This window comes from Tribolium castaneum, chromosome 4 (genome assembly GCF_031307605.1).
Source record: "Tribolium castaneum strain GA2 chromosome 4, icTriCast1.1, whole genome shotgun sequence".
Lineage (NCBI taxonomy): Eukaryota > Metazoa > Arthropoda > Insecta > Coleoptera > Tenebrionidae > Tribolium > Tribolium castaneum.
The window spans coordinates 3,142,295-3,169,603 of record NC_087397.1 but is presented as its reverse complement, the minus strand read 5'-3'; the positions used below and the strand labels follow the sequence as shown (position 1 = coordinate 3,169,603).

The window sequence follows — 27,309 nt, the reverse complement described above, 5'->3', positions numbered from 1 at the left end:
CTTTATTTCAGCGCACTCCAATCAAGCGTATTATTCGCACAAAAACGCCAAATTTTATTTTGTATCATAAGAGAGGCACATCAAGCTTGTGGCCGAGAAATCGCTGGAGTGTGCATGTATCGCTCAACTCGTTAATTCTAACGGTGTTTAAATCCCCAGCTTTTTAATTATGCCACTAGGCATGCATCGGTATTCGAACGGTACAAGAAAATTGCATGCCGTAATAATAATAACAATCATCCCTCTTTTATGAAACTTGTATAGCCGTCAATCAGAAAACATGCGATCTCGTGAGGAGTGCAACATCCTAGACTTATAAAGATGAATAGCGCGTGATGCATAAATTGTTCAGATTCAATTTATGCGGATTTTTATCGCGTTAGTCGAGTCGCGATAAAGCGTTAATTGTTCTGGAACCGGAAAGTAATCTTTTGGTTGTGTGTATGCAGGCGCTGGAGCTGCAACAGCGCTTTTTGTTGAGATATTTGACTTTGGTGCTCGCTTCATTGCAGTTTCATTATATTCGCCCGTTTATCATAAAGTTTAGTTTTCACAAAGGTAATTCTAAATACCAGACATGACAAAAGCGGGATACTTGTGAAATCGCTAAATTGAATAAGTGCAAGTTTATTGTAGCTTTGTTGTCAAAAACAGAGGAGCTTTCGACGTCGAAAGCTGCAATAGTCGGCTAATTTCGATAATGCCTTTAGAAATCACGTGTAGCTTTCAGTTGCGTTTGTTCCAGTACAAAACTTCAGACAAAGGCGATGAATAATTATCAAAAGGTTCGTCGAACGATTAGAAATTTTCAAGTAATTAACTTGGGGAGGGAGTTTATGTAAAGTTTGAAGGGTGTATTTCGGGGCTGAGAAAATGTTGATGTATGAGACTAAGTGAGTGACCCGAGAGGAACCGGCCAAATTATCTCCCATTCGGAGTTTGTCGGCTGAAATCATCCCTCAACGGCGACATTGCAACTAAAATATATCATTTCAACTCAGACAGATGTTCCCATTATCACTATTGTTGTAACACTGTGATCAATATCGGGTTTCTTACAGTTTGTGGAAGTCGCTTTATAGGTCACACGTTTAACGACTCCGTATAAAATTATATTTTCATATCTCCGGCTTAATATTTAAAACGCCATAACTTGTTTATCACCAATAATAATGATACAATATATTCCCCCACATAAAGCTCCAGATAAAACGGTCTCCAGCTACTCATAACAATATTAAGATAAATGAGAAAACCAAGAATCTGTCAGACGATACGACTTTATTATTCTCCCCATCAACGAAATCGATGCAAAAATTCAGCAGACCTTGGCCGAAGACCTGACGTGTGAATGCTCGAAATATTGGAAATTTTGCCGGTTTCTGCATTTTTCCGACGAAATTGAGGGAGTTTCATTTGATTTATTTGCGGTTTATCGGGACGTTTAAACACTGCTCTAACAGGCTTTCTAAAAAGTTCGGCGTGTCCTGAAGAAGGTGTAAGGGTAACCTAATAAGCTTACACGGAAGTAATGAACCGAACACTGGCCGAGATAAAACCCGGGTCCTGCGTAATCCTGCGAATAAGCAGGAATTGTGTTTCATTTGCATCGAGGTGGGACCAAAAATTGATCGGAGGCCGAAACAATTTTAATTTTGAAAGTATTCAACTCCCGAAAAAGCACTTTAACTTTTAGCAAGTTTCAATTATTTATACATCACCCCTAAGTTAATTAAAACAACAAGAAGCGATCCGTTTAATTCCGATCACGGTAAAAATCTGGTGAAAGATTACCTGTGGAAGAATTTATGGAAAAGAATCGCTCTGGACTTCCTGACGTAATTTTGTACGTTATTTTCTGATTGGGGTCCTTGTCCTTGTCGCTGGCTCGTATTTGGAGGACCGAGCTTCCGGCAGGGCTATCTTCAAGGATTGTGGGGTAGTAGACCGCTTCATCACTTAGTGGAACGTTGTCGTTTTCATTTAGAACCTCTATGTATACCTGGAAAAAAAGGAAAAAGCTTCAGTTGAGGGAATAAAATTAATCGGTTATTTGATTGAGCTGAAAGAATCGCCGAGTTGCCTCGTTCATTTGCCTTGGTAATACATCCTGCCTCAAGAAGAAAAAATTCAAAGAAATGTTTCCAGGTCATAGAGTATGAAACTAGAAAAGCAATAAGGTTCAAAAGCTCACTTCCTGTTCCATCAGGTAACAAAGGCTGTAATTTCCTCGTCTAATTCAAGTTGGAAATGTAACGAAAGACCAAACAAAGTATGCGGAGGCACCGTTTGTGCGGTCTGCAATTTAACCAAGATCTATTCTCTCCGAGACGTCCGTAATTACAAAAATCGCCAAACTAATGGAAAGGTTACTTCCCAACTCGATCAAAAGTAATCAGAATTAAGAGCTTAATTGACATTTCCATTAACGCCGCTTGGGAAATATTTACGCTTGTGCGCCGAAAAAGATTAATAAAATAAATAATTGTGCAGGTTGAATGGACGAAATAATTATGCAAATGTAAATAAAAAATTTGCATTGGGGGAAAGGAATTCATTTGGGTAAATTTCCAACTAAATTTAAAGAAAGAACTGAGAATATTTTATTTTTTAACCAAACATTTAAGCTCCCAAGCAATATAAAATTTGACGGGGAGTGTTTTAGGTTCAATTTTATCACCCAGTGCGGGATTTTTATGCAAATCTTCCTAAACCCGTCCATTCATTCCTGGACACACAAATCTACCAAAAATTCTCACAAAGTCAATAAAAATAAATAAATAAATCTCTTTCCGAGTCATAAAGCCGAGAAACTGAATAATCAAGATAAAAACGTGTGCTTGAAATTACAGTAATGGCAATCATCCGAAAATCGTGAACGCCAGCTCCCAGAAGAGCGTAATGAGCCGAAGAAAAATCTGCTTATCATTACAACGGCGCAAACATCAAAGTTATCGACTCATTCGGTAATCACCACAACGCATTATAAATACAAAGCTCACAAAGAGCAAAAAAGCCCCTTCAAAGTGCTTCACCGCTAATCCCTTTTGGTTATTTGGAAAAACGCAATTATAAAGCCCCATTTAAGTAGGCATTTTGAGCAAGGTACCGGGAAGATAAATGTGAGCTCCGGCCACACTTAATCCTCATTTAAGGATGAAATCAGGTGATTACAAAAGTTTCACTCGCTTGAAACATCCTGTCGGCGGACGACATTACCGAAAATGAGAGCACGGCTAAGTAACGAAGTGCTCGGATTGAACGGGTCAAGGGAGGAACTTGCAAAATATTGCGACAAAGTTTACAACTTGTCGCATATTTATGTGCGCTAACAGAACGACCGAATACATCTCGCAAACTTGCACAAACTCCGGAGTAAAAAATTCATTCGGGGCTAAGCCGATGAGAGTTTCAGCTCGGACGAAATCTTGTTTCGTGTCTCTAAGAAATGATTGTGATATTGCAAGGGTTGTATTCTAATCTAGCGTTCAAGTGTGCAACTTTTGCCCTTGTTGTGTTGGTTTAGAGCAGCTGTAAAAAGGAACAGCAACAAGAAGTAGTATAAACGCGTCGGTCGGTAATTCGGGTCGAAATTACACGTCTTGGTAATTATCCCATTTTCCTAATTACAGCAGAAGTGATGCAAATTCTCCGGAATTTTGCGCTGAACTTGTAGTCTCATTAGGAGCGGTGAAGTATATGTTGGTCATTCTTGGGTCATCTCCGTTGTAAACACCCGTCGGAATCACTTAAAGTCGTGCGCTTGTAATGACTCTAAATCTTAGCAAGTCCGCCCCAATAATAAAATTTATATTGTCACATGCTAATGAAGCGTGCAACTTTTGCGAGATAAGGGCGTAATAAAGTGGAAACATGTTGAAGCGTAGGGCACAGAGATATTTTCAGGCACGAATAGTTGACAACATGGAAGGGTGGCTGGGTGAAAGCATCCTGAGGTGCGGCTTCGTCTTTCCCGCGGAATGCGTTTAGCTTAATTAGAGCAATTTTCACAGTAACTTATGCTGAACGGTGCGTACTATTTCGAGTTAACTGGTCGGTGATATGTCGCGCGATTTGATTTATATCGCCCCCTTTTGCTGAGGAACGAGGCGTTAACAAGTTCTTGTATCATCAATTAATTAGGGATTAATAAACACTCGGGGAGCTTTCCTCGAGATGTATCGATCAAGGGTTCGACGGCGCTAATCTTGTAAAAATGTTATTTCGTGTGAAGCTCGATGGGGAAAATGAAAATATTTTTTATCGGGGTTGAAAGTTTCGTCGAGTTCGTTTACAGATAAAAATTTAAGTGGCCGCTGCTAACGTCGTTAAAAAACGGAGCGGCAATAGAAAACTGATTAAAAATTAATCAGCGAAAGAAAACTGGTTAAGAAGAATTAAAAGATTTCGGAATTTTAATCAAGTGCATATTTGAATACATTTTAATTTATAGCAGATGTTCGTTTGCAAAAACGCCCGTTAGAATTACTCTTAATTATTCCTGAGCGAAACTTTAAAACAAATTTAATTCGCACTCGATGAAACTCCATTAGAAGCCGTAAAAATTTAATTAGGAACGTCGATATGCCCGCTCACAAAAATTATCAATTACTCCAGAGGTACAAAACCGGGCGGGGAAGAAGAGTTACGAGGAATTTTCGGCATTTCACTCTTGGAAAAGATTACCAATCGAATGTTCTTATCAAAAGGCAATGAATAACCATTCAAACCCGGGCCGCTTCTGCTGAAACTATAAATTTATTGCGAGGAACACGGAAAGAATGGGATAACATACAAAATAAAGAATTTTTATTAGGCACAAAAGATGACATGATAGACCCAAAAATACTACGATCACAAACTAATCGCCAAACTCCCACAATCAAATAAATAATAATTGATGAGTCTTAAAAACGCAGTCACGTATTCGTTTAAAGCCAAAATGTAGCCACTCGAATGTTTAAAATGGAATATCCGAACGGCACGAACGTTCCTGAAATATGAAAATATAATATAAATTCTTCTAACCGTTTCAAAACGAAATCGTGGTTTCTATTCCCGAAATTAAAAATCAAATTTTGGAAATTTGCATTCCGGAACCCGTCTATTCACTTATTAGTTTTCAATGAATCCTGGCGTTGTCCTGAAGGAAGGAAAGATCTCATTTTCCATATAAATGAGAAAAGTATTGCTCGCTGTGGAAATTTCAGGTCAAAACTCAAGCACATACTAGTAAAAAGTCTAGTAATTAAACGTTTAAGGAAACAATTTACGACGCCAGTGTCGGGAATTTTAAATAGTTCCAAGGTTGGAGTAAATCATGCGAGAGTATGTTCACTGTAAACAAACAAGGGACTTATTTAAGAGGAGCTCCCCGGGAAAATTCAACCGACAGGGAGGCCTATATTACAATTATGCAGTCTGGCAGAAACCGCGAAGTTTGTGACAAATTCATACCATATATTTGCCTAAGGGATGGATATCTAAAGAGAACGATGCCCATTCAACCGCCAGACTTTATTTCCACTTTACCGCACAGCCTTTATAGTTCGGTCTTGGCTTCGTAATGCAGAAAGAATTGATTTTTACTTTACGGCTACGTCAAGCGACTTTAAAACCACGATGAGTCTCTCTTTATTAAAAATGCTAAAACTTGCAGTAAATAACAAACAACAACTGAAGAGTTATTTCTGTTTCGATTTAAGTTACATTCGGCCAGGCTTGAAACGCGTTTGCCGCCACAATTATGCAAATACTATTAAATTATTACGTCACGTAACATCGCAAACGCTAATGCGGTTTGTTATAATAAGCATTTAAGCTTGAGAGCATTTGAATGCATGAAAGGCCGGGCTTCTATTCATCCAAAAACCACCATCGTGTAAACTTTTCACCGTGTGTTGCTAATAAAACACAATACTTTTAAAGTAATTAACCCTTATCAAACATAAAAGCAACCTGCATTAAACATACATGTGCCAAGAACTAACAATTACCTCAACACTGGAGTACAAAGGGACAACTCCATGATCCTGTGCGAAAACGGTGAGCCAGAAGTGACTCTTGGTCTCGATGTCAAGGACAGCTAAAGTCCTGATGATTCCTGAAACAGAATAAATAACGTTTGTGAAAAATAATTAAGTGTGAGCCTCTCCCAGCGAGAGGAATATTTCAAGAGAATACAAATTTTATCATAGGAGTATGCAAAACAAGATCGAGGGACGCGAGCATTCGTCGGGGCGCATTTCCGTCTTTGTGATAAATGTACTCGGGTGTACCATTGTTAAGTGATATGTTAAAGTAATTTGGCGGATCGATACCCGTTTTTTGTCTGGAAGTGGAGCTTCGGTCGTGATTGTTATAAATCCTCTGCTGGAAATACGTAGGAATTCCCTCAAAAACTCCTTTGAGTGCGTTTAAAACATTAAAAAGGCAATTGAAAGCCATTAGTCTCGAGCCTGGCTTGTGAAGCAATTTTAAGGCGTACAAACATGTTAGTTCCGCACACACAGATGAGTTCAAAGCAACGTTACAAATCGAATTAACCCCGTATATGGAATATAAAGCGCACACCTAGGCGATGATCTCTCCAAGATTCACTTATTATTTACATAAATTACAATCTGCAACTGTTTTCATGCAACGATCATTATTTCGTGTACGGTGCAGTCGGGCGTTTAATGACCGTATTCCTCTCATCAATCAAATTTCCCGATGTTACCCCAAACAAAGCCTGCATCCTGCACAGCAAGAAACCGCCGAGGCGGCCAAAAAATCGCACAAAAAACTGCGACACTGCAGCATCTTCCGATAGCGGAACGCTATTGTGTGATTTATGGATCTGGCATAAGTTAATTAACATCAATTAGTGTTACAACACCAAAACCCAGAAATTGACTATCACAATTATTTGAATATGTTTGCTCCTCCAGTCTACAAATAGCGGCCATAAACAATTGGGAAATGTGTCCCTCGGGACGAAATTCTGAATGTATTTATTTAGAAAAAATAGCGCGTTGTCTGGCCCCCTTAACCAACCTTCTCAGTTTCTGTGTGATTTACGGGCGGAAACTTGTGTATTTTATATTTGGAATTAGTTGGTGGTTCACCTCGTGCAGACGTCCGATAATTCAGGCGTCTCATGCAAATTTCATATCTGGAATATCGTGCATTGGCAAAGTTTTATTGTTTTCTCCTTGTTTAGGTATAGCGAGTTTGCAATGCATCACGCTTTGAGAGAGAAATTGGCTGTTGTAGAATTACAGCAAATCGCAGAAAAAGTGCCGGGCCCTTGAAATATATCCGGCAGAAGCATGTACTAATAGAGAAGACGACAGATAAGTGAGTGTAATCCAAATCGGGGAAGAGGCGCCGTAAATACGTCCGCTTCTCTTCTGTGACGAGCATACGCAGGAATAGGGCCCCGGGGACCGGTACAGTGTTGCAAACCGCAAGAAAAGTTACAGAGCGGAATGGTTTTTCGATAGTGTCTGCTGCAGCGACGTTCTATTTAAAATTAATCGGATTGCGAATTCATAAATATGCTCGTGTGTGCGATTGACGTGAAATGATAGGCTTCGAAACTTCTCGAAAACTACTTTGCATTATTATCCACTAAATTATCCGCCCATAAGAAAACTTCAAAATGGGTGCCTTGTGGCGTGACTGACGGCTGTGGTAACGTGTTGACAACTTGCTTGTTCCGCAATGTATACGTGCTTCCTATTACCTCTAATCGCATTTGCCGAGCCCAAACTTCAATCAAAATCATTACTGAATCAGCATCCGAATCATCGGGACGGCGCACTAACATCAAGACTTACAATATTGCCGCTAATAGCCCCCAGAAACATCGAAATTTAATCTTATTTGAAATATGGCGCTGCAGATTCCATATTTCAGCATATTTTTTCCGCGGGTTTAGGCACCCGGAAGCAATAAGATTTTTTTAATTCGGACCACGTTCCTCTAATTTCGCTGAAGACTAAATTGTCCATGTTCCTTGTAGCCCCGATATCCTTTCCTTTTAATTAAAAAAGTCGATAACCAATAACAGTATCATGGAACGCCGGAAAATCCCCAAGATTGACCCTTCAAATCTTTGACAAATCGCCCCACAATCAAATTAAATACTGTTTTGCGAAAGCTTGAAACGTTAGGAAATGTGGATGCCTTTGTGGCGTCAATCAGCGGTTGGCTCCCTTTAAAAAATCGAAGTCGGGCGAATGAGTTATTTATAAGCCAGGTAAAAGGTGAGTAAAAAACACAAATGATCCACAACTAAGCTCTGTTTTGTTGCTGACATTGCCATTTCATTCAAACTCGCCAAATGTAAGAAAATCCTCTTTTACCAGTGATGAATTCTATTTTTGGTGAAATATACGTTTCCATCAAAAGCAGATGTTCCATGCTCCAATTACAATTAAAACTGATTGTAACAGTGTAATTCCGCAAGTAATTAAAAAGTACAAATAAGAAAGTGTGAAAGTAGTGAATGATGGCAGCCCTTGGTGAAAATTTTAATTAAAAAAGGAGTTAGGAGAGGTCTTTCCGTGCATGAATCTTGTCGACTATCTTGTCGGCACCATAGGTGGGATAAATCACCCGGATTGGGGCCGATGGTGCGGGAGTATTTGCATGCGTTTTAGCCTTATCTAAGAGTTGATATTTCCGGAAGTAATTTGATAAACATCAAAATGATAAATGTGGGTAAAGCCAGTCTTAAAAATGCGTGATTAATTGCAGCCGGAGAAAAACGATAATAAGAAGGGTGTTACCCCTAAACCAGCTCCGTTATTTATAAATCCTGAAAAATGTCGCGTAGTAAATTAAACGTCTACTTGTTCTAATTAGGGCCTTAATCGCGGGCTATGACACGAAAAGAAAAGTAAATCTCTGGGGAATAATACTGTTAGCGCCCTGCTAGCAGGAGCGAAATTAAGGTGGGCACACTAGGCGCGTATCTGTCAAATCCTGGCCACAATAATTTTTATTTCCTTGGCATTTTAATCAGTGGTAGTGCGTCTTACACCGTTGTTCCATTTAGCAGATGGCGCAGTTGAAAAAGTACTTATTGCAGTGCTCTTTCATTATTTTCGCGTTTAACCTGCAATTCGTTTTGGACTTTGGATTTAAATTGCAGGATAATATGACGTGGGCTGGTTTTGCATGTGTAGATGCACTTTGCATGAGAGGGTGGCAACACGAACCGGTTGTTCATTTGAGTGCAGAGTGATCGGCGACAAGTCGTATTTTATTGCAGGAATGGCAGAGGGTTGCGGCGAAAAATGCTGAAATATGGGCGAGTTTGTCTCAGTCAGAGGGAACAATTATGAATTGCAAAAAGGTGGAATTTATTGGGCAATTGTGGGGGTTTATGGCAAAGGTATAATAATATTTTGTCGGTGTTTAAGGTGGGTTCGTGATGGATGAGCGCACTTTTTCTCGGAAATTCGCGGCGCATTTTTTTCCAGTAGGAGAATAGTTCACGAACCATTTCACAATAAAATAGCAGGCGTTATTCAAAACGCTTGCACCATGAATGTATTAAACATTTTGATTCATTCAAATACGGCGGAATTTAAGCTGCTTTTGCATTTTCTTCTGAAAGCTTCGACTCGAAATTACATGCCTTTTATAGAAAAATATTTCCGTTGTAAGCACATCTCTATGAGCGCTTTGGCACAGAATCCGCGTCTCTCCTTTAATTATTATTAAATCTGATTAATGCAGGCTCGGCATTCGGAGGGAGACCGCCACCAAAAAATTAATTTAAATTCATAGAAAAGTCATCAGAAAAGTTAATTTAATAAAGTTTTTCATTCGGCTTAGATGACAAATTAAAAGTGCTTAAAATTCCGGCACCATTTAGCCGTTTGCATGACTAATTGTTATTGCTTTTGGAATTTAGCGGCCGAGTCAGTCAGTTTGGAGCTAAATTGTGGACGGTTTTTCCGAAAAACTAAGCTTAATTGCGGTCATAATCCGATATCATCTTGCAATCAACAGCGACAAAGCCGCTTACGCCCTGACAGATGAAATATTATTTTTACCCTTTTTTCCCCGAAACTCTTTTTAAAACACGTTAGCTTAAGCGCTTTTTGACTTATGGAACGGCCCCAGCTCCTCATCCTAATGTATAATATGCAAATTTGCGCCTTGTTTTTGCAATTATTTTCTATTCCGGCGAGCTGGCGATGATCTGTTTGGACCCGCATTATCTCACAGTTTTTTCGCTGAGGAAAATGGGCCCGCAATAAAAGTGGAATTTGCAAATCGGCGTGACAAGCTGGGGTCAGTTTATCACTTCGGCTCGTGTAGTATCAATAGTGATATAAAATAAAATATAGGGTTCGGACTGGATCAGCTTGAGTCCGAAAGTGAAATATTTTAGTCTTATCACCTTTTTATCATTCGGACATCGTTTGACCGGCAGACTCCTGAATCACAGGACCTCCTGATTTATGCTTTGCTTGCGTTTCGGGTAGGACTTTTATATGGGCGCAATTTCCGTTCTAGTAAGCGTGTTCCTGAGTTCTCTATTCTTGAATATTTGAATTTCCATGGGTTGGCATGCCTGTGCCTGCATAGCCGTAAAGACATTCGACAACGGCGAAGCTACAACATTTATAAAGCCAATAAAGTTACTCCGTCGTCTGTCACATACCGGCCATTCAAAAGCAAAATTCGAACGACGTAAATAATTCCAACTCGGGCAAGACCTTTCCCAGATCTTGCATGCACGGAATTGACCTATTCGTTTTTTGCAACAAGTTAACATTTTTAATCAGCCTTTGGGGAGCAGTTGAAGTAAATCAAAGTGCGTGGTTTATTTAAGAAACACCCACCCTCATGTTTTATCTCGAGGTCAGCCGTTGAAATAATAGAAATCTCTTGTACAAAGCCATGGATGATTAAAATTTTCCGAAGCGGGAGTTAAGTCGAAAACGGATAAAAATTCATTAATGACAAATTGTGGGAATTTTAATTATAACTTGGAAAGTTTTCGTATAAAATTGAAACTAATTTCCCTCATTCCTCGAACTTGAGATAAAACTTCCTCATTACAATTCTAGCAAGCATTCTTTATCTGTTTCCACTAATACATTAAAAAAGTACTTGAAGGCTTTAAATGCTTTAACGTTGTTCCTAAATTACACAACAGCCACATAACGTGGCGGCAATTAATTCTAAACACTATTAAATAGTGTGCTCTAAAGACGGGCTTAGTGGAGGAATTACGGAGTAAAACTTCCACGCATATAAATAACGCAATCTCCAAATCAGATTACAATTGGTTTGATAGAAAAAAACTTTTCCGCACAAAAGCTCCGTTCCTTATCCCCCTCGCAGCTTAATCTACTCTGGAAGATACCACTGTTCAGATAGCTATTTTGCGTTGTTTAATATGGTAATGTAGCTCCCAATTCGATAAAAAAGGGATATGAAGAGCATTCCGCTGTTTCTTTCGCTGGCATCGAACCTACATTTATAAATTGCCAGCGGAAAAATCGCATCAAAGATATGACACGAAACGACACCTCCGAGAGCCATTCCAGAGGCACACTCTGTCCCCAATAATTATAAAAGCACGTTTCCGTCTTTCTGCAGGTATATAAATTGGCAACATCAGCATATCCACTCGAGGAAGATATATAAATATTTTATTAGTCTGCTTTATATTCCGGAATATGCTTGTGGACGAAAAACTTCTTCAAATCGCGCTGGATGTGAGAGAGATTGATCACTGTGTAGCCGCCGCGGTTCAGGCCATGCGTGTTCCGAGAAAATTTGTCTTTAGATGTTTGCCACCCCCAGATTCCTTCTATCTTTTACTGCGTGCAATCTGCATTGTCGCTTCGTGAGAGCATTTGTCACCGGGTCCTGGATTGATGGCTCAGGACGTGAGCCATAAACCTGTTTACCCTTATGATTCTATTTCGGACCCATTTCACACCGAATTAAACAAAAAACAAAGCGCCAAAATCGATACTTTAATGAAATAAAATTCTGGTGTCTCAGTCTTGTGTGTGATTTATGTCCTTAGTAAATTTCCTTTTGTGTATTCGTAATCCTGTTTACAATTCGTTGCTTGTATCGATCTGTCAAATCCGCCGAATAAACAAAGAATAGGAGCGGCCGGTTTGCCGTTATAGGTAAAATTAGTGAAGTCCTAAGACCTTATAATTTGCAAAGTACCTCATTCGAAAGGCCCTGCCAACACGATAGTCGGATTAGCTTCGGAGGAAGGATTAGTTTTGGGGTTACTCAAACAGAGGGACTAATGGGGGTGTCATACACAATCCAAGTCAGACAGTGGGGAATATTTCAATCCACTCAGCCCGACAACAAAGCTCTTAAATTAATTTTTAATAAATCTGATGGGCTGTGAGCGAGATATTGAAAACGAGTCTGAGATGAAAGGGAAATGAAAATTTGAAATCTCTCCGACACCGAAAGATATTTCGTGTAATGGCACTATAAAACTTTCCAATAACTTGATTACCTGTTAGATATGTTCTTTTCAACTTGGCACATATTAGTATTCCGCCAGCGTTTTTCGCAGCCTTCTGATGCAGAAGTCGATGTACAGATAAAACGTGGCTATCGTCAAACTTTGAGGGAAACACTCATTTTGCCATCATTCCGACGAAAAACTTTTTAATAGGCAACCCTAACATCATTACCAGAAGGAAACCAAAGACCTAATTACAGACCCACATATCCAGGCAATAAATTTGAAAATTCGCAAGACGAATTAAGGCCACCGACTCCAAACTCGAAATAATTTGGCAAGAAAACGAACTACTTTGGCGTAAATAACAATATATCAGCACGAAATCGTTCATGTAAAAAATAACTTGCAAACTTCTCAATGACGAATGTGACAAGTCACGGCACGAACTTTTAATTGCCGATTGATATGTCAACTTGCCCGGTATTAAAAATAATGAGAAACTCCGTTTTAATTTGGGTTGTCTCGCAAGGAGCGCCTGATATAAATCTTCCTTTGCATTTGACAATTTAAAAATTGAAAAACAGCGCAGTGTAGACACATCGTTTAATAAGAGACGCTAATCCGTTGCTTGCAGTGACATTTTCATCACGGCAAGGTGAAATAACTTTCGCATCCAATGAAGAAATAACGCTCAACATATCACTAAAGTAAGCGAGCTGACAAAAATTGGCTTTATGCGCGAGCGTATGAGCGAAAATTGTTATTACGGCCCATTGTTTCCTCACCCGAGTGTATAAAGTAAACAATCTTTAAAAGATTTAGGAAAATAGATTGTTCCACTTTAAAATCGATTTCGCTAAATTCTAGCCGAAAGCTCGCAAGGTTATTATTGAGGAAGTAGTTAAAAATACTCGAGTCAATCTATCATCTAGTTGACATTTAATTTATCACGTGCGAAAATGGAAAATTCACTCCACTTACATAAAATCAGCAACGGCATTTCTATTTGCGCCATAATCGACACCTGTTGATTTTCGTGAAATTTTAAAACGGCACAAGACTGTTTGTTTTGATTTTAAGTGCAAATCGTGTTGGTTAAAACTCGGGCTGTGATTAAAACACATGAATTAATGATGATTGGATTTACTCACTGTTCCAGTTTAAATATCCGCTAAGCATAAATAATTTATGGCAACCGAATTTCATAATTGAAATTATTAAGCCTCTATTGAACGTTACAATGGTCAAGTATTATAAGACTAATTACAATAATAATCAACGTTTACACTGTATCGAACAGTTTGTTAGCAATTTCTAGCGCTATATGAGTAATTGTCATTCGAAATGTTTAAAAGTAAACAATGCTCGCATAATGGAAGCTAATACTAATACAATGCTTCTATTAAAATAATATTTCCACGCATGGCTTACGTGCCATGAAAGGGTTTCTGGCTTAATAGTTCCAGCTCACGCATTAGTTTGTCACTTGATTAATAACAATTTTTCGCCCCAAGTTAATTTTTAAATAAAGGTTCAATATGGAGTAAAAAATTTGATTAGGGTTAGGGGGTGTGTATGACGTCTTGAAGGGTCGGCTAGCCTGCTCCTGAAAGAGCTAGAATTAGTAGCAAACCGTGAAAAGATTGATAAAGGTTGCTCCTCGGAAATGTACGTAAAATCCATCATAAATTTCCGTAACCAACGATGCATAATCGCTAGTGCCTTTTGTTTTTAAATGACATTCTTTAAAGTGGAAAGTTTGAAAGTTCCATCGCAATAGACGTTTCCCGGCCCGGGAAATTGAAAAGCGAGGGTAGGAAACCATCGGCGTTTATCAAGGAAGAGTGTTTCATGCTTAAATATCTATCCGTTGAAATATGAGCGTTGATTAGTCTCCAGCAAAATGATTCTCCCGTCTTCCACTTAACTCACAAATAATGACACGCTTTTTCCCGCGCGAAACTTTTAAACAATTACGGAACATCAATATCGGCAAGTCGGCGTAATTTCAGTTGGAAATAGTTCGTTCTCCTTCCATAAATTTAAACGTCGAAATAATTTAACACGACGAAGACGTATTTAGGACAAGGGCTAATCGCATCTGGGCCTTGAGACCAGTTGGTCGTCTAATAGCCCAAGACGGACAGATGGAACGTAAGAATGTGAATCCTGCAAACACATCCGCAAGAAACTCGTTAGTGAATACTCGTCGAAAGTCCTGGAATTCTTCCCGTCTCCTGCAGAACTTTGCGATCTATTAGATTTAGATTTTTTCGCATGCGATGGTGAATAACTTAAAATGAACCCCATAAAAATTTACTCGCGAGCGAATATCCCAGCCATAAATAAAAGTAATGAAATTTCAAAGGTTCATGCACGTGATTCTGTGACATGGTCATCAAAGTGGAAACGGGGCCGGGTTATATTCCCGGAACAAATGAAAAATACAGTTCCAACGGGAGCCTGATCATATTGTACATGCAATATAGATATGGAAAGAAATAAAAGTACGAACCCCCTTTTCAAAACCGTTAAAACATTTCGCACAGCTTGATAAAATAAACTCGCGGATAGATAGCCGATGAAAGCCATAATTTACCCCAGTCCTACTGAAAGTTTTGATCAGCTATCGGAAAATATTTATTGCATCCCTGCTGTAGGTGCGATAAATCTTTCATAATGTGTGGTCACGAAAATCTCGTGTTTACCTTACTAAAAACTCATCAAAAGTGACACCACTTCAATGAAAGATACGAAATGAAGTTATTTACGACGTATGGGCCCGGAATATAATGCTGAAAGCCAATCATAAAATACTGCTACGATGATGGGATGACGGTTTAATACCCCATCGCGACCAACTTATAGACGTATAGAGCTTGTAAAATGCAGAGCCCTATTTATGACTTGCCCAACCCGGAGAATATTCTATTATAGGAGGGCAAATGCCTCGAATTATGACGTATGAGGCCAGTCGAGGTTAAGCTTATGAATTATTTCGAATTACACACCAGAAATTATACCGCTTTTCCATCACCTTCATTGAAAAAAAATACGTTAAATTTTCCAAAATATGTATTGCACTTTGGTTATTCATTAGTTTTGTCAGATTTTTCTTGCAAAGCTGTAGGTCCAACTGTAGTTTTTTGCAGGCAAGAGCTGATTTTTCTCGTAGTTGTACTATTTTTATCTGTGTCTTTTTGAATAAATGACTAGTTTTTGAAATAAAGGCTTTGTTTAAAACTGGATTTTTCGGTGGCGGAGAGGGAAAATGAGTGAAACACTGTTTTGAAAATTCAGCACTCCTTTATTATACATTTTTTTACACGAAACAGTTACTGTGCGTTTTTATACAACAGGTGTGTAGGCTGCAATTCAGCTTAACAAACTTCTATTTATACTTTGCGAAAAATTACATGTTTGCCGTCGCCATGTGGCCAGCGTTGGGCTAATTCCGGTTGTTTATTATTCTGCAGCGTCTCTAATCATCCACTTAGGACATGGCAGAAAAAAATCACGTCGGCGTCAGGAATTCGCCCCACGATTACCGGAAGCAATTTCAGGCTCATCCTCTTTTCCTTTTCCAAGATATCGATACCATCACCCAATTCGTCATTTTAATCCCTCGTAGCCAGGGCCCAGCCAAGCCAATACGGCCATGAAAAGATTTTCAAAATATCAGTTGCGTTCTCAAAATAAAAGTCGTCCTTTCGTCTCAAGGACCATTTTAGGATCATTTTTTATTGATATTTAAGTCTTGTTATCAATATTACCTGAATTAAATATAATATTTACCAACATAAAAATTTGGAATGTTTATAAGGTAATTTAAAAGATCTCGGAACTTAATGTGGTAAAACCTCGGAGAGGATTCTGTGTTCCTTGGTTTCAGCATTATAAATTAAAACTGTAATAAAAAGTGAACCACCATATTCATTATTTCTAATAATTGCTTGCTTGCTTTGTTTGAGATAACTCCAATGTGTGTTGTGAATTTGCAAGTGCCTAACAAACATTCAGTAGTGCACGATTTTCAAAAATATCGAGTGGTTTCCAAGTGGTTCTGTGTGCCACTAGATGTATCATAGTGTAATTCTCAATTTTTCAGTATAATTTAAACAAAGTTTTCTAATTTGTATTGTCTTATATTTTTGTGTTGGGTGATTTCGCTTCTTTATAAATCAATTATTATACACACCGGCTTGGTCGTCCCTTTACTTTTCGGTGGCGTGTAAAGGAAATTTGAGTGTAGCTCGCTGCGTGATAAAATATCTGGATTACCGTACGAATTCTAACTGTAGCGTCGACAGGAAATTGACAGTAAAAAGTTTACGTCCAATATTTCAAACAACGCGGATAAATTGCCCAATAACCTTGTCCTGGCCCGTTTTTTCCCTAATTATGCGAAAATGAGCTGTACAAAATTGTGAGACAATAAAACGAAGGGAGTCTTTCTGAAGGTGTGACGCTTTCGGGTGATTACTCCCGAAAACGGTTTCAAACATTGATAAGAACCATTGTGTAAAATATTTATATGTCCGCAATGGCTGCGACACGCACAGGGGGCGGCTTGTTTATAACATGCGGACGAATTATTTATTAATTGCGTGCTACTTAGCATGTCTGAACGAGCAAAGAAATTTTTTGTCTTGTGTTTTTTGACTTAATAATGGAAACACACCGTGTGTGAACGAAAAGAGAGAAGACGATTGTAATAATTTGAGGTAATCCAACACGACGATTAAAACGCTTCAGGTAATTGCTCAAAAGGGAACGTTTTGCGTCGACAGCACCGGAAACTTACAAATTAATTTGTTTCAAAGGAAGGTTTAAGGATACACTAATTTTTAATTACCGGCGGCGACCTTTCTGCGATAAAGAAACTAATTCGGTTTCTATCACATCACAGAGAGATCCCTTGAGAAGTTTCACACATGGAAAATCAATCGGAGCCGTAATCTGGTCATCGAAGGCACGATCCATAAAAGAGCCCTTCCTATTACATTCAATATTGTCGGAGAGATTTGTGAGGAAAATTTCAATAAGCACAATCCTCTGGTTAACACAACCACTTATCTTCATGAAAATTATCATGGCGATAAAAACACTCGTGAGTTATGTAGCCATTCAGCGAAATAAGAATCGAACAAGGGAACAAAACGATGATATATGAACTGAAAGCAGCAAATCTACGAAAAGCTAATACGCCCGAAGAACGTTTACGGTCGTTTTTGATGAGACACAGCTATAATTAATTTTATCGCGGAATTAATGTTCTTTGCCGGAGCTAAATGGAGGTTTCTCGGGGATGGTCTCATTACAGCCTTATTAAATATTTATCCTAAATATAGCGCAACCTAGGAGGAATTTATCAGATAATTTGCGAACGCTTAAATCTGTGCCAAATCCCACCGAATGTACTTAACAAATTAAACCGACTGCTTTGCCATTATTTCGACCAACGAGAGGAAAAGTGTGTTTTCACTTAGGTTTGCGATCCCGGATTAAAAATAACTTTGCCGGAAAACTCGAGAACTAAGGAAATATAAAAACTTGGCAAACTACGGATTGCGGGGACGCATAGACACTTAAGATATAATTCGCAAGCAATAAATATTAAAGTTGGACAAATGGGAATTTAATCAATTGCGAAGGACGAGTCTCCAGGAAGAGATTAAAGAAAATTCGGAAAGTGGCGGAGAGAATCTAAACAAGCCCTCTGAAGCTCAAAGGAGTTCAAACTCCCACACGGCCCCGCTGCAGGGTCTGCTCATACACAGTATAAAAATTAAACAATTTCTGAAATACGACAATTTTGCTTTCTCTTTTTACGGTTGTTGGCCGTATCACGCTTTGATCACATTTAGAACGTTGTTTTTATTTAACCGCTGACATTTGCGAGTCCAAGTGAGGTAAAGGTTTCGTTCATCGCGCGAGATTAAAATATTTATTTCAGTGGCGTTTTTGCATGATTGGATGAGAGTGGGCATTGTTCGTAATGCTGTGAAATACGCAGTTTGCGGAGAGGCTCGCATTTGCATCTTGCGGGGCTTCAGCGACCCCGCATCAATCAAAATTAACAAAAGAAGCCACCACAAAAGAGGCCTCCGGCGGCTCCACCTGAAGCCAATGGCACGAGATTTATCTTGGCGTAATTTGCATATAGGCCGTTGTTTGTAGCCCTCGGTATAATCAGCTCAGGCGAGCACATGTACCGAACGGCTGGCACCCCAATCATCAGGAATAAGTACGTTCTCGAGGGATTAAGTAAAATTCTTGCACGAAATTATGTTCCGTCTGAAAATTCTTAATCCCGAAACAAACACTCGAGATGTTAATTTCGCCGAACCGACAGCTACGTATTTCACACGCTACAAGTCAACTCGCATGAAAATTTCTAGCTCCAATTCTAGCTCTCTCCCCGAGAAATTTCTTTATAACGGATGACTTTTATGGCAGCTATATTTCGGTATTCGTGACTATCATGTGACGTTTTAAATGTGATTGTGGCTGTAAAATAAAACATACTGTTTTAAATTAGTCGGAGGGAAAAAATTCGCGGTATACTTTTATGGAGATAAGCTTTCAGAGTGTGGCCGGGTGAGTGTTATTTCGCACTATTAAACCCTTTCTGGGCGAGGATTTTCCATCGATGGTGGCAATACACTCGAGTAAAGAGAACACTTTTCTACACGACTTGACGCAAAACGATACTTTCTTGCATGCACGGCGCGGAATTTCTAAAGTGCCGAAATTGTATATTTTCCAGTGATGATGTGAGCAATAGGGCGTGACTTCGACATGACACAAGCTTCCGAAGGCGCTGCGCTGTTATCGCCGAAACTCCCAGGGTCTGGGATTCGGGGACTTGAATACCTAATGAGCACGGTGTCACACGCACGCCTCTATATTATGTAGGAACAGTTTATGGCCAATTTATGACCTCCATATATACGATTTCCAAACCCTATGTACGCTAATACATAGTAATAGCCACACTGCCAAGTGTCGCAAACAGGACCCAAAACGCCCATCCACACAAGCACGTGTCCAGCCCCAAATCACAACAGAAATCCTTTCTGAAAAAATCTCCATTTCATCAAAATTTCTCTGAAGTCAATCCGACCGTAGTGTGTTTTAGAAATGTTATATGTCGAATAAACCATGTCGATGTTATCTCATTAGCTGGCGCATTTTGCAAAATTGCAAACACTGTCGAAGGCATACAGCGCCAATATCAACAGGGGCGCTTATTTGCATACTTGATTTCGGTGCAACTATCTGTTTTTTCATATTTTATGTTTAGTGAAGTGGTGGTTCGTTATTTACATGCAAAAAACGGAATATTCACACCACTCTGCATAAATCAGCATGAATGAACCGAATTAGGGCTATCACTAATGGTGTAACTTTTTGAAAAATAAAATTCCGTGTTTGTCGTTTGAAATTAATCAAAAAGTAGTAAATGGGAAAGTTGAAAATACTTTAATAAGATGAGTGTTGCTGTTTTTGATCAAGACAGACAGAAAATCAATGAGGCACAATGCTAAGGTCTGAATAATTCAAGAGTTTGTCTGTGCATCGGAAATGCATATTTGTAGGGTTGCAAGTTATGGCAGAACTGTCAAAATGTGGGGTGCGCAAACCCACTTGTTTAAAATTAAAATCAGCGGATGCAAGTTGAGTGACCACTCTTTGTAACGTGTTTGGATCTTCAAATTTAGAATGTTAGTCACTGCATGACCAAGCCATTAATTCGTTTTATTAAGTTGAACTGTGTCGAATTAACAGTTCATACCTCTATTTTAATAAAGTGTCACATAGCGAATTAAATCCTAATAATGCTCGAAGCACCACTTTGAATATAGCGCAGCAAATTGAAATTGAATGTTTCAGGTGAAAAGAGCATATATTAGCAATTAACAACGTATGTAATACCAACTCGAGATTAATATAGCGGAGGCGGCAATTACAATTACAAAGTTTCAGTCGGGCGTTCGAACTTATTTTCTTTTTCCGAGATATTTTGTGTTTTTCGATGAGGAATACTTCGGCGATATCGGATCCGCTCCCTAATGCACTAAAACGTCCGCAATTGTCGGATATCGCATGACATGATCTCGACTCGCTTAAGATTATGCTTGTCTCTGTAAATTATAAATAAATCAAGCTCATGGCAGCATCTTGAGAGCCATTGTACAGAGAGGATAATGGATTGTCGGTCGCATTGTGCTTCTTCGTGTGTCGTAATGATATCCTGTCGGTGCAAAACGGAGCTTACATCCTTCTTCACGAAAAATCCCTCATAAGCAAAAAATACCCCCGATTGAAAGTTTTAATTAGAATCGAAGTCAATTTGCGAAACTACGCCGACCCCGTTTTTCGATAATGAAAACAAACGTCCAATTAAATTGGTTAGGTGTGGAGAACCACACAAAGCGAAAACTCGAACGAGCAAATGTTGAAAGTTTAAATATTTACGGAACTTATCGCTGACGACGGGGGGCATAGCTCCAAACCCATCGCTAGCACGAAAAATCAAAATGAGAAATTCCGGCCGTTAATAACAAATTAAGTGCGCTAAATTAGTTGCGGGATGAAAGTGCAATGGCAAACCGCACGGTTGCGGTGCCTATTTTTCTCGTTATCGACTCGCCATCGACCTGCCCCGAATGGAATAATTTAAGACCTCTCTGAGTGCAATGAAAGCCAGCAGAGGTAATAACAGAAAGAGGCTAATAACTTCCAGCGTCGTAAGTAAAAGCGCGCCATCAATAGCGGCGAAGATGACGTCTGCAGATAATTGCCGATGCGGTAATTAAGGGTATTGTGATACTAGCGATGTAAGTGATTGCGATGAACAGTTTTAAACAAAACCCGATTCCGCGCAATTATTTCGCGATCGTTGAGGGCGACCCTTTTTCGTTCCGGCTGCGTACGCTAAACTAATCGTAATCGTACCCGACAATTAACGGTAATTATCGCTTTATACGATAAAGTACCGCAGTGTTACGATAAAGCCGAGAGCTGTTAATTGAAAACTTACTATCCGAAGTGTTTCGATATTGCCAGGTATTAACGGTTATTGTACAAAACGACAATAGATGGGTTACAACCGACTTAAACCGGGCCCGGTTTACGACCAAATAAAACGACAAAGCTTTGATGAAAAATTATTAAATTTACTCCCAATTAGAGCAGCGTAAAAACCTAAATTAATTACGAAAAATCACGTAACTTTATAGCCGGCCAGAAATGGGTGGTATATGCACGTGGTTTTCCCATTTTTTCGAAAGCGACCCAATCGATATAAATCCAATACCACCTCATTTTGGAGACATTGAATGTTCCCGACGTCGTCTGCGAATTTTGTTGCAATTTTTTCAATAACAAGGCCTCAAAATATGACAGGCTGTCAGGAGGAAATTCATCATTTAAACTCCATTGACCTATGCTAACTTGCTTTATTGGAACAGATGTCATAGTCGAAAAATATCGGTGATTGGAATCCGATTGATTTTTGCAAAGATCCGTCTGCAAATGTTTGCCTAAACAAGTTAATGTATGCACTGTACGAAAATAAATATTATTGAAGCAATGAACTTCCGGAACATTGTGATTTTGATGAAGCCGCCGCGATCGATATTTAAATTCATATATGCAAGTTTGGTTTTAGCCGTAGGGTGACAACAAAAACATTTAAAATTCATGTAACGTACCTGGCAGAATTCCTGCCGTAATACGAAGATCTCGCATATGACATAACAACGATCTACGTGTTGTTGTGAGATATTAGCTGATCCGAATATGCACAACTGCATGACGCAGCCTGACGTCTAATTGACCCTAATTTATCTCCGAGTTGTAACGTCTCGAAATTAACCGACATTCCGCATATATCGTCTTTATTTGCAGCAGCGTATTGTTAAGAGCCTGATTCGAGAATCGATTCGCTCGCTGTAAACAGCTCGTTTGCTCTGCTTCAACACCCTAGGTAGCTGAGTTTCCATATTGTCTAATAAAGTTAGATCGAGCCTGATTAAGACACTATAGGCCGTATCTAATTCGCCAACAACACGGCTATGTTAATCGAGATCTCCACCAGCCATGCGATGGCGTTTTTCTTCATTATCTCCGGCATAACTCACCCCAATCTCAAGGTAAATATAGCAAAAACAAACAGACTCGCTACATGCTAAATTAACTCTAGGATGTTACTACACTGGGGGACGTTCCAATTGCGTAACGACACAAATTACCCACATCCTGAAAACAAATTATTGCGAAATGGAAACGAGAAAAAGGCAAAACGTGATCGATGATTTATTGTCAAGGGATTGCGCAAAAATCACACAAATGAAGATTACTCTTTCGGACGCCAGTTTTATTCATTTGAACCAATTTGAATCGCACCTATCATTCTAATGGCAACGGCACTGTTTGTTCATTACGCTGAGTAGCCATCAGCCGAATTTGCACAGCATCGACGCAAATTTGATAAACTTTAAAGTAATCACCAAACTATTATCGATTATCTGATTTATTTCCAGCTCTCAGGTTCTGCCAAAGAGCAAAACTATTAAAATTATTGTGATTGAAAGATCACTGCAGTTTAACAATTCAAACAAAAATGGAAAACGCGAAATTGCTGCTACTCCAGTAAAACTGCACGATTCATGGGATAAACTTAAGCTGCTTGCGTTTGCTCCGAATCCCTATTTTTCTTATTATTGTGATCCTCAAGTTTGTGTATCCGCATTACTTTTACAAATGTTGCAATTTTCTGTGTGACTGAGTGAACTCCGAAATAATTTCGGTAGTCGATTAAAATGTGCAATTCATCCTCTTTAGTTTAGTATTTCAAGCGTAAAGAGAAATTATTAGTCAAGTGAAAATGCGCCACATTTTGCCATTATCATTTTCCGTGTCATGTTTCCGCCGTGACGTTTTTATTTTGTGTCGTCCTTCCATAGTTTTGTCTAATGTTTAAGATGGGACATGCAGTGAATAGATGGTGTTTCTTTGTGATAAACTGTGCTCGAGTGTCAGATATGATGCGACCGCATTAGACAGGCCATTTATTTGAGGGAATCGGAAAACGTTGTTAAAACATGTCAACTTTGCTGAAATAATAGATGGCGAGTTCTGTATGGTTTTGTCCTGACAAGTACGTTTGTAAATAAACAAGACCTAACAAGGCGTACTGGACGTCCAAACAATGTTGATAAATTTTATTTTTGGATTTTACGGCGCTGTAAAAGATACGGCTTGTATTTTTTCAATTTGTTGGTCCGAATTAGACGGATAATAAAAAGTTGGGCGATGATATATTTAAGCTGGGAGCTCTTCACAGTCCACAGGTAGGGCGTATTCTCGGCTCTTGAGATATGTCCTTAGTGCTGGTCCCTCGGGAAGCCTCGGGCCGCTGGAATGAGTTATGCACGAGGTTTCTAGGGTCAGAGTTGTTGGTTTACATTGACATTTCCTCAGATTGATGGCGGTGTAAATTGTCCGACGATTACTACAACAGCTTTTTGCCCTGAGATACTCCGAGCGGTTTAACTGGACAATCTACTATCACTATGTGTAATTCTAGAACTCCTTTTAGAGAGATGTTTACCCCCGGCATATGCGATATGGCGCCCTCGCAAAGTGCAACAAAATTGTCGATGTAATGAAAACCGAGCAAAAGGCAACTGTCGATACTTACTTATTCACAGGAAAGTGTGCAGTTAAATCGATACGGTTGCAGCCAACTACTAAAGCCATTTGTTCGAGCTGAAAATGTGTTTTTCACCATAAATGGCACGATAAATAACGCTGATCGGCTTCATAAAACAGTCAGCATTATCCAAAAGCTTGCTATACTTAATTACCTCAAACTAGCTCCATTATGCCACCACAAACAGGTAGAAAAACACTGTTACATAAATTAATACATGCATTAAAACCTAATTCGGTCAACGGTACTTTGACGGATCCCGGAGTGATTGATATTTTAATTACCAAAAATGACTGCTGTGTATTGGACAACACAAATTACCCATTCAACCATTTATATGATAAATGACAGAATCTAAGCGCTTGAATGATAGTTTTCGATGTAAACAGATTAGTTATTCAATTTAGATTCAGGAGATTGCATTCCTAAAAACCAGGAGCAATTACAAAAATAACTAATCGCCAAAAGGCGGGGCTCCTGACTGCCTCACCTGAAAGACCCCGAAATAGAATTACGAACAAATCTGGGCGAAAAAAATTGACAAGCAAATTTACGATTCCCATTTCCCTACTTATTATCCGGTAGCAGTAAAAACCTTTTACAAAACCCAGAACTTCATTCTATTTAACGGCAGGATAATGGAATCGTAATGAAAGAACAATAACGGAAGATTAGGATGATTTAATGTCTGCTTTATATAGAACAAAAATCGATAACCGGGAAAAAAAGATTAAAATAATACACCAGCGACTTTATTTAAGATCAGCCGCATCTAAACCCAAAATCTAAAAGCTTTATTTACATATCATTAAAGTGACACGAGCTTCAAAAAAAACCCGGCGCTTTAATAGAGGGGAAGGCGACATGAACGTCAGATTATGTCTACGCTTATAACATTCAGATTATTCTCAACGGAGGTTGCAAAATAATTTTTCAAACGCGAGATAACGTCCCCGAAATAATTATTTTCGCACATCCGCGCATTGTAATCCGTTAATCACCCTCTGATTACACCTAATGAAATCGCGAATTAGCTCGCTGGTCGTCTTTTTCAGGAATTAAGATTTTATTAGTAGTAAATGCAAATGCGCACGAGTGCACTCATCCGCTCCATTAATCCGCGAAATTTATTCCGCAAAAAATGCAGGAAGGTAACTATAAATTGCTTCCTAGAAGCACAAAGATTTTGCCTCGGGAACCAACCCACACGACAAAAATTAAATCTCTGACAAGAGTCTCGGTCTCAATTAGCTCTATTTAGGCAATGAATCGGCGATTCGCTCTGTGAATACTTTCGCCGGCATTAAAATCTCAAAATAAGTTAAATTGACGTAATTGGCTTTCTATACATCCGGAAGCATAATCCTGAAAAGCCTATTTGATTAATGTCGGCAATTGGGAGTGCGCAAGGGTGCGAATTTAATTCGGTAAAGATGGAATGAATAAATAAAAGCAGCAGATTGAAACTTTGTGCTCTAGTTAGTCTGGAGACGCTTCTGGACGCTCGGCAGGAAGTGGACCTATAATTCATGACGGAAGACCGATTTGGGACACAGACCCGTGAAGAGCTCCTTAAATCACTCGATCCGGGTTTTTCACGAATGGCGTAGGTACGGAGGATGAAATAACACTAATTAGCCCTGTTTGTGCTAAACGCATAATCCTGGTCGTAAAAAATTGTTTCGCGGATGAAACACAACCAGCTCAACAACACAAATCCGTGTAAACCGGGCCTGACAATAGAAGTTTCGAATTAAAGCTCGTTTAAAAGTTGGAGTGAGGATATATCAAAACTGGGAGCTAGTAAAGAGCGTCATCTAGCCATTGTTATCTCCCAAACATATTTTATGTGGAGCATTAATGTGCATCATTTTGATATACGATCGGCCTGCAACGGCAATTCCACTTGTCACAAGAGAAATAGCGTCCTACCAACAATTGACACCAAATGATAACGGTTTCAATAACTCGAGCGCAATTAAATTACTCGGGGCGATTGCATGCACAAAGGCTCATCTGTGTATAAACAATTCAGCGGCGCACAAAAACTTGCTAATAAAGTCCCGAACGCAGATTGGAAGATTAGACCGTGTAAACAAGTCGTAAGGAGGTTTTTGCGGCGACTTTTGAGTCGCAAGAAGCGACCTTTCCGATCCCATTTCATAATTAGATTTACTGACCCGACCAACTTTAATTAATAGGAATTTTTCAAACTCGTACGGTCGAAATGGGATCGTTAGCAACGTACGTTTATTCAATTTTGTTGCCACTGACGGAAGCGAATTTGCGAAAGCTTATTCACATGCACTGTTATGGAAAATTAAGTTGTCATTCATTTTCTTGGACACGGCTACGAGCGGTCGGACAAACAAGGATTAATTATTATGGAGGGACGATTCCTCTTTTTCAATCTCGGCGAAGCAACGAATCAGATATGTAATTCCTCGTTAAATTCTCATTAATTTTGCTACCACAATCGGCACGGAAGAGCGCAAAAATCTACTCCAATTTCCAGAGGAATTTTTTCTAATACAAACATTTCGATTTCCTTAATTTACTTTCAGGTTTTCTTTCTCTCTGTTTCCAGGCTTCGCCAATATTTAAACATCGTTGTTTTACGACGAAATTATTTCATAATTTGCTTTGCGTTTGTAGCATTGTTTTCCCCCGTTCATTTTTGCCTCGCCTATTTAAACTAGTAATGACGTCTCACGGACAAACCCTTGTTAATGACCCCCTCGAGTCTCATGCGAGCAAAATAATGTTCCAACCTCAGAATTACGTAATTAAAGCATTCCTCAAAACTCACGCAATAAATCTCACTTCGGCAAAAGTAGATTCAACTCGAGGTAAAATTTTCATTAGGGCGGCTGTACGTTACCAGTAATTGTAGTTAAATGTAGCTGTAAGTTGGGACTAAGCTTTAGGAGGGGGATTTTAGAGCGTCTCTTGTGGGGCGAACTGATTATGAACTAATAACAAAATTCCAAAGACCTGCATAACTAGCTTCGTTAGCGACTTTGAAGAAAAATTTATAGGCACTTAATCAGGTTTTTTCGCTGGAAGGCCGCATTTTACAAGCCCAGACCCGGAATAATTAGTTTACGCATGTATTCCGTCCGGAAAACCG

At 39.1% G+C, this 27,309-nt stretch overlaps 1 protein-coding gene across 11 annotated transcripts in view; it reads right to left on the bottom strand.

Annotated features, from left to right (window-relative positions):
• The window catches only part of kug (kugelei), an 84,421-nt gene that overhangs the window by 18,129 nt on the left and 38,983 nt on the right, over nt 1–27,309 (bottom strand). For all 11 annotated transcript variants that reach the window (XR_010333861.1, XR_010333860.1, XM_015985055.2 and 8 more), the window contains 2 exons: nt 5,997–6,103; nt 1,795–2,002 (listed from right to left, as the gene is read on the bottom strand). Coding sequence is in view for 9 of the 11 variants with exons in the window: in XM_015985055.2 (XP_015840541.1) it covers nt 1,795–2,002; nt 5,997–6,103 (315 nt within the window). In the remaining 2 variants the exon portion in view is untranslated. The remainder of the gene's footprint in view (nt 1–1,794; nt 2,003–5,996; nt 6,104–27,309) is intronic.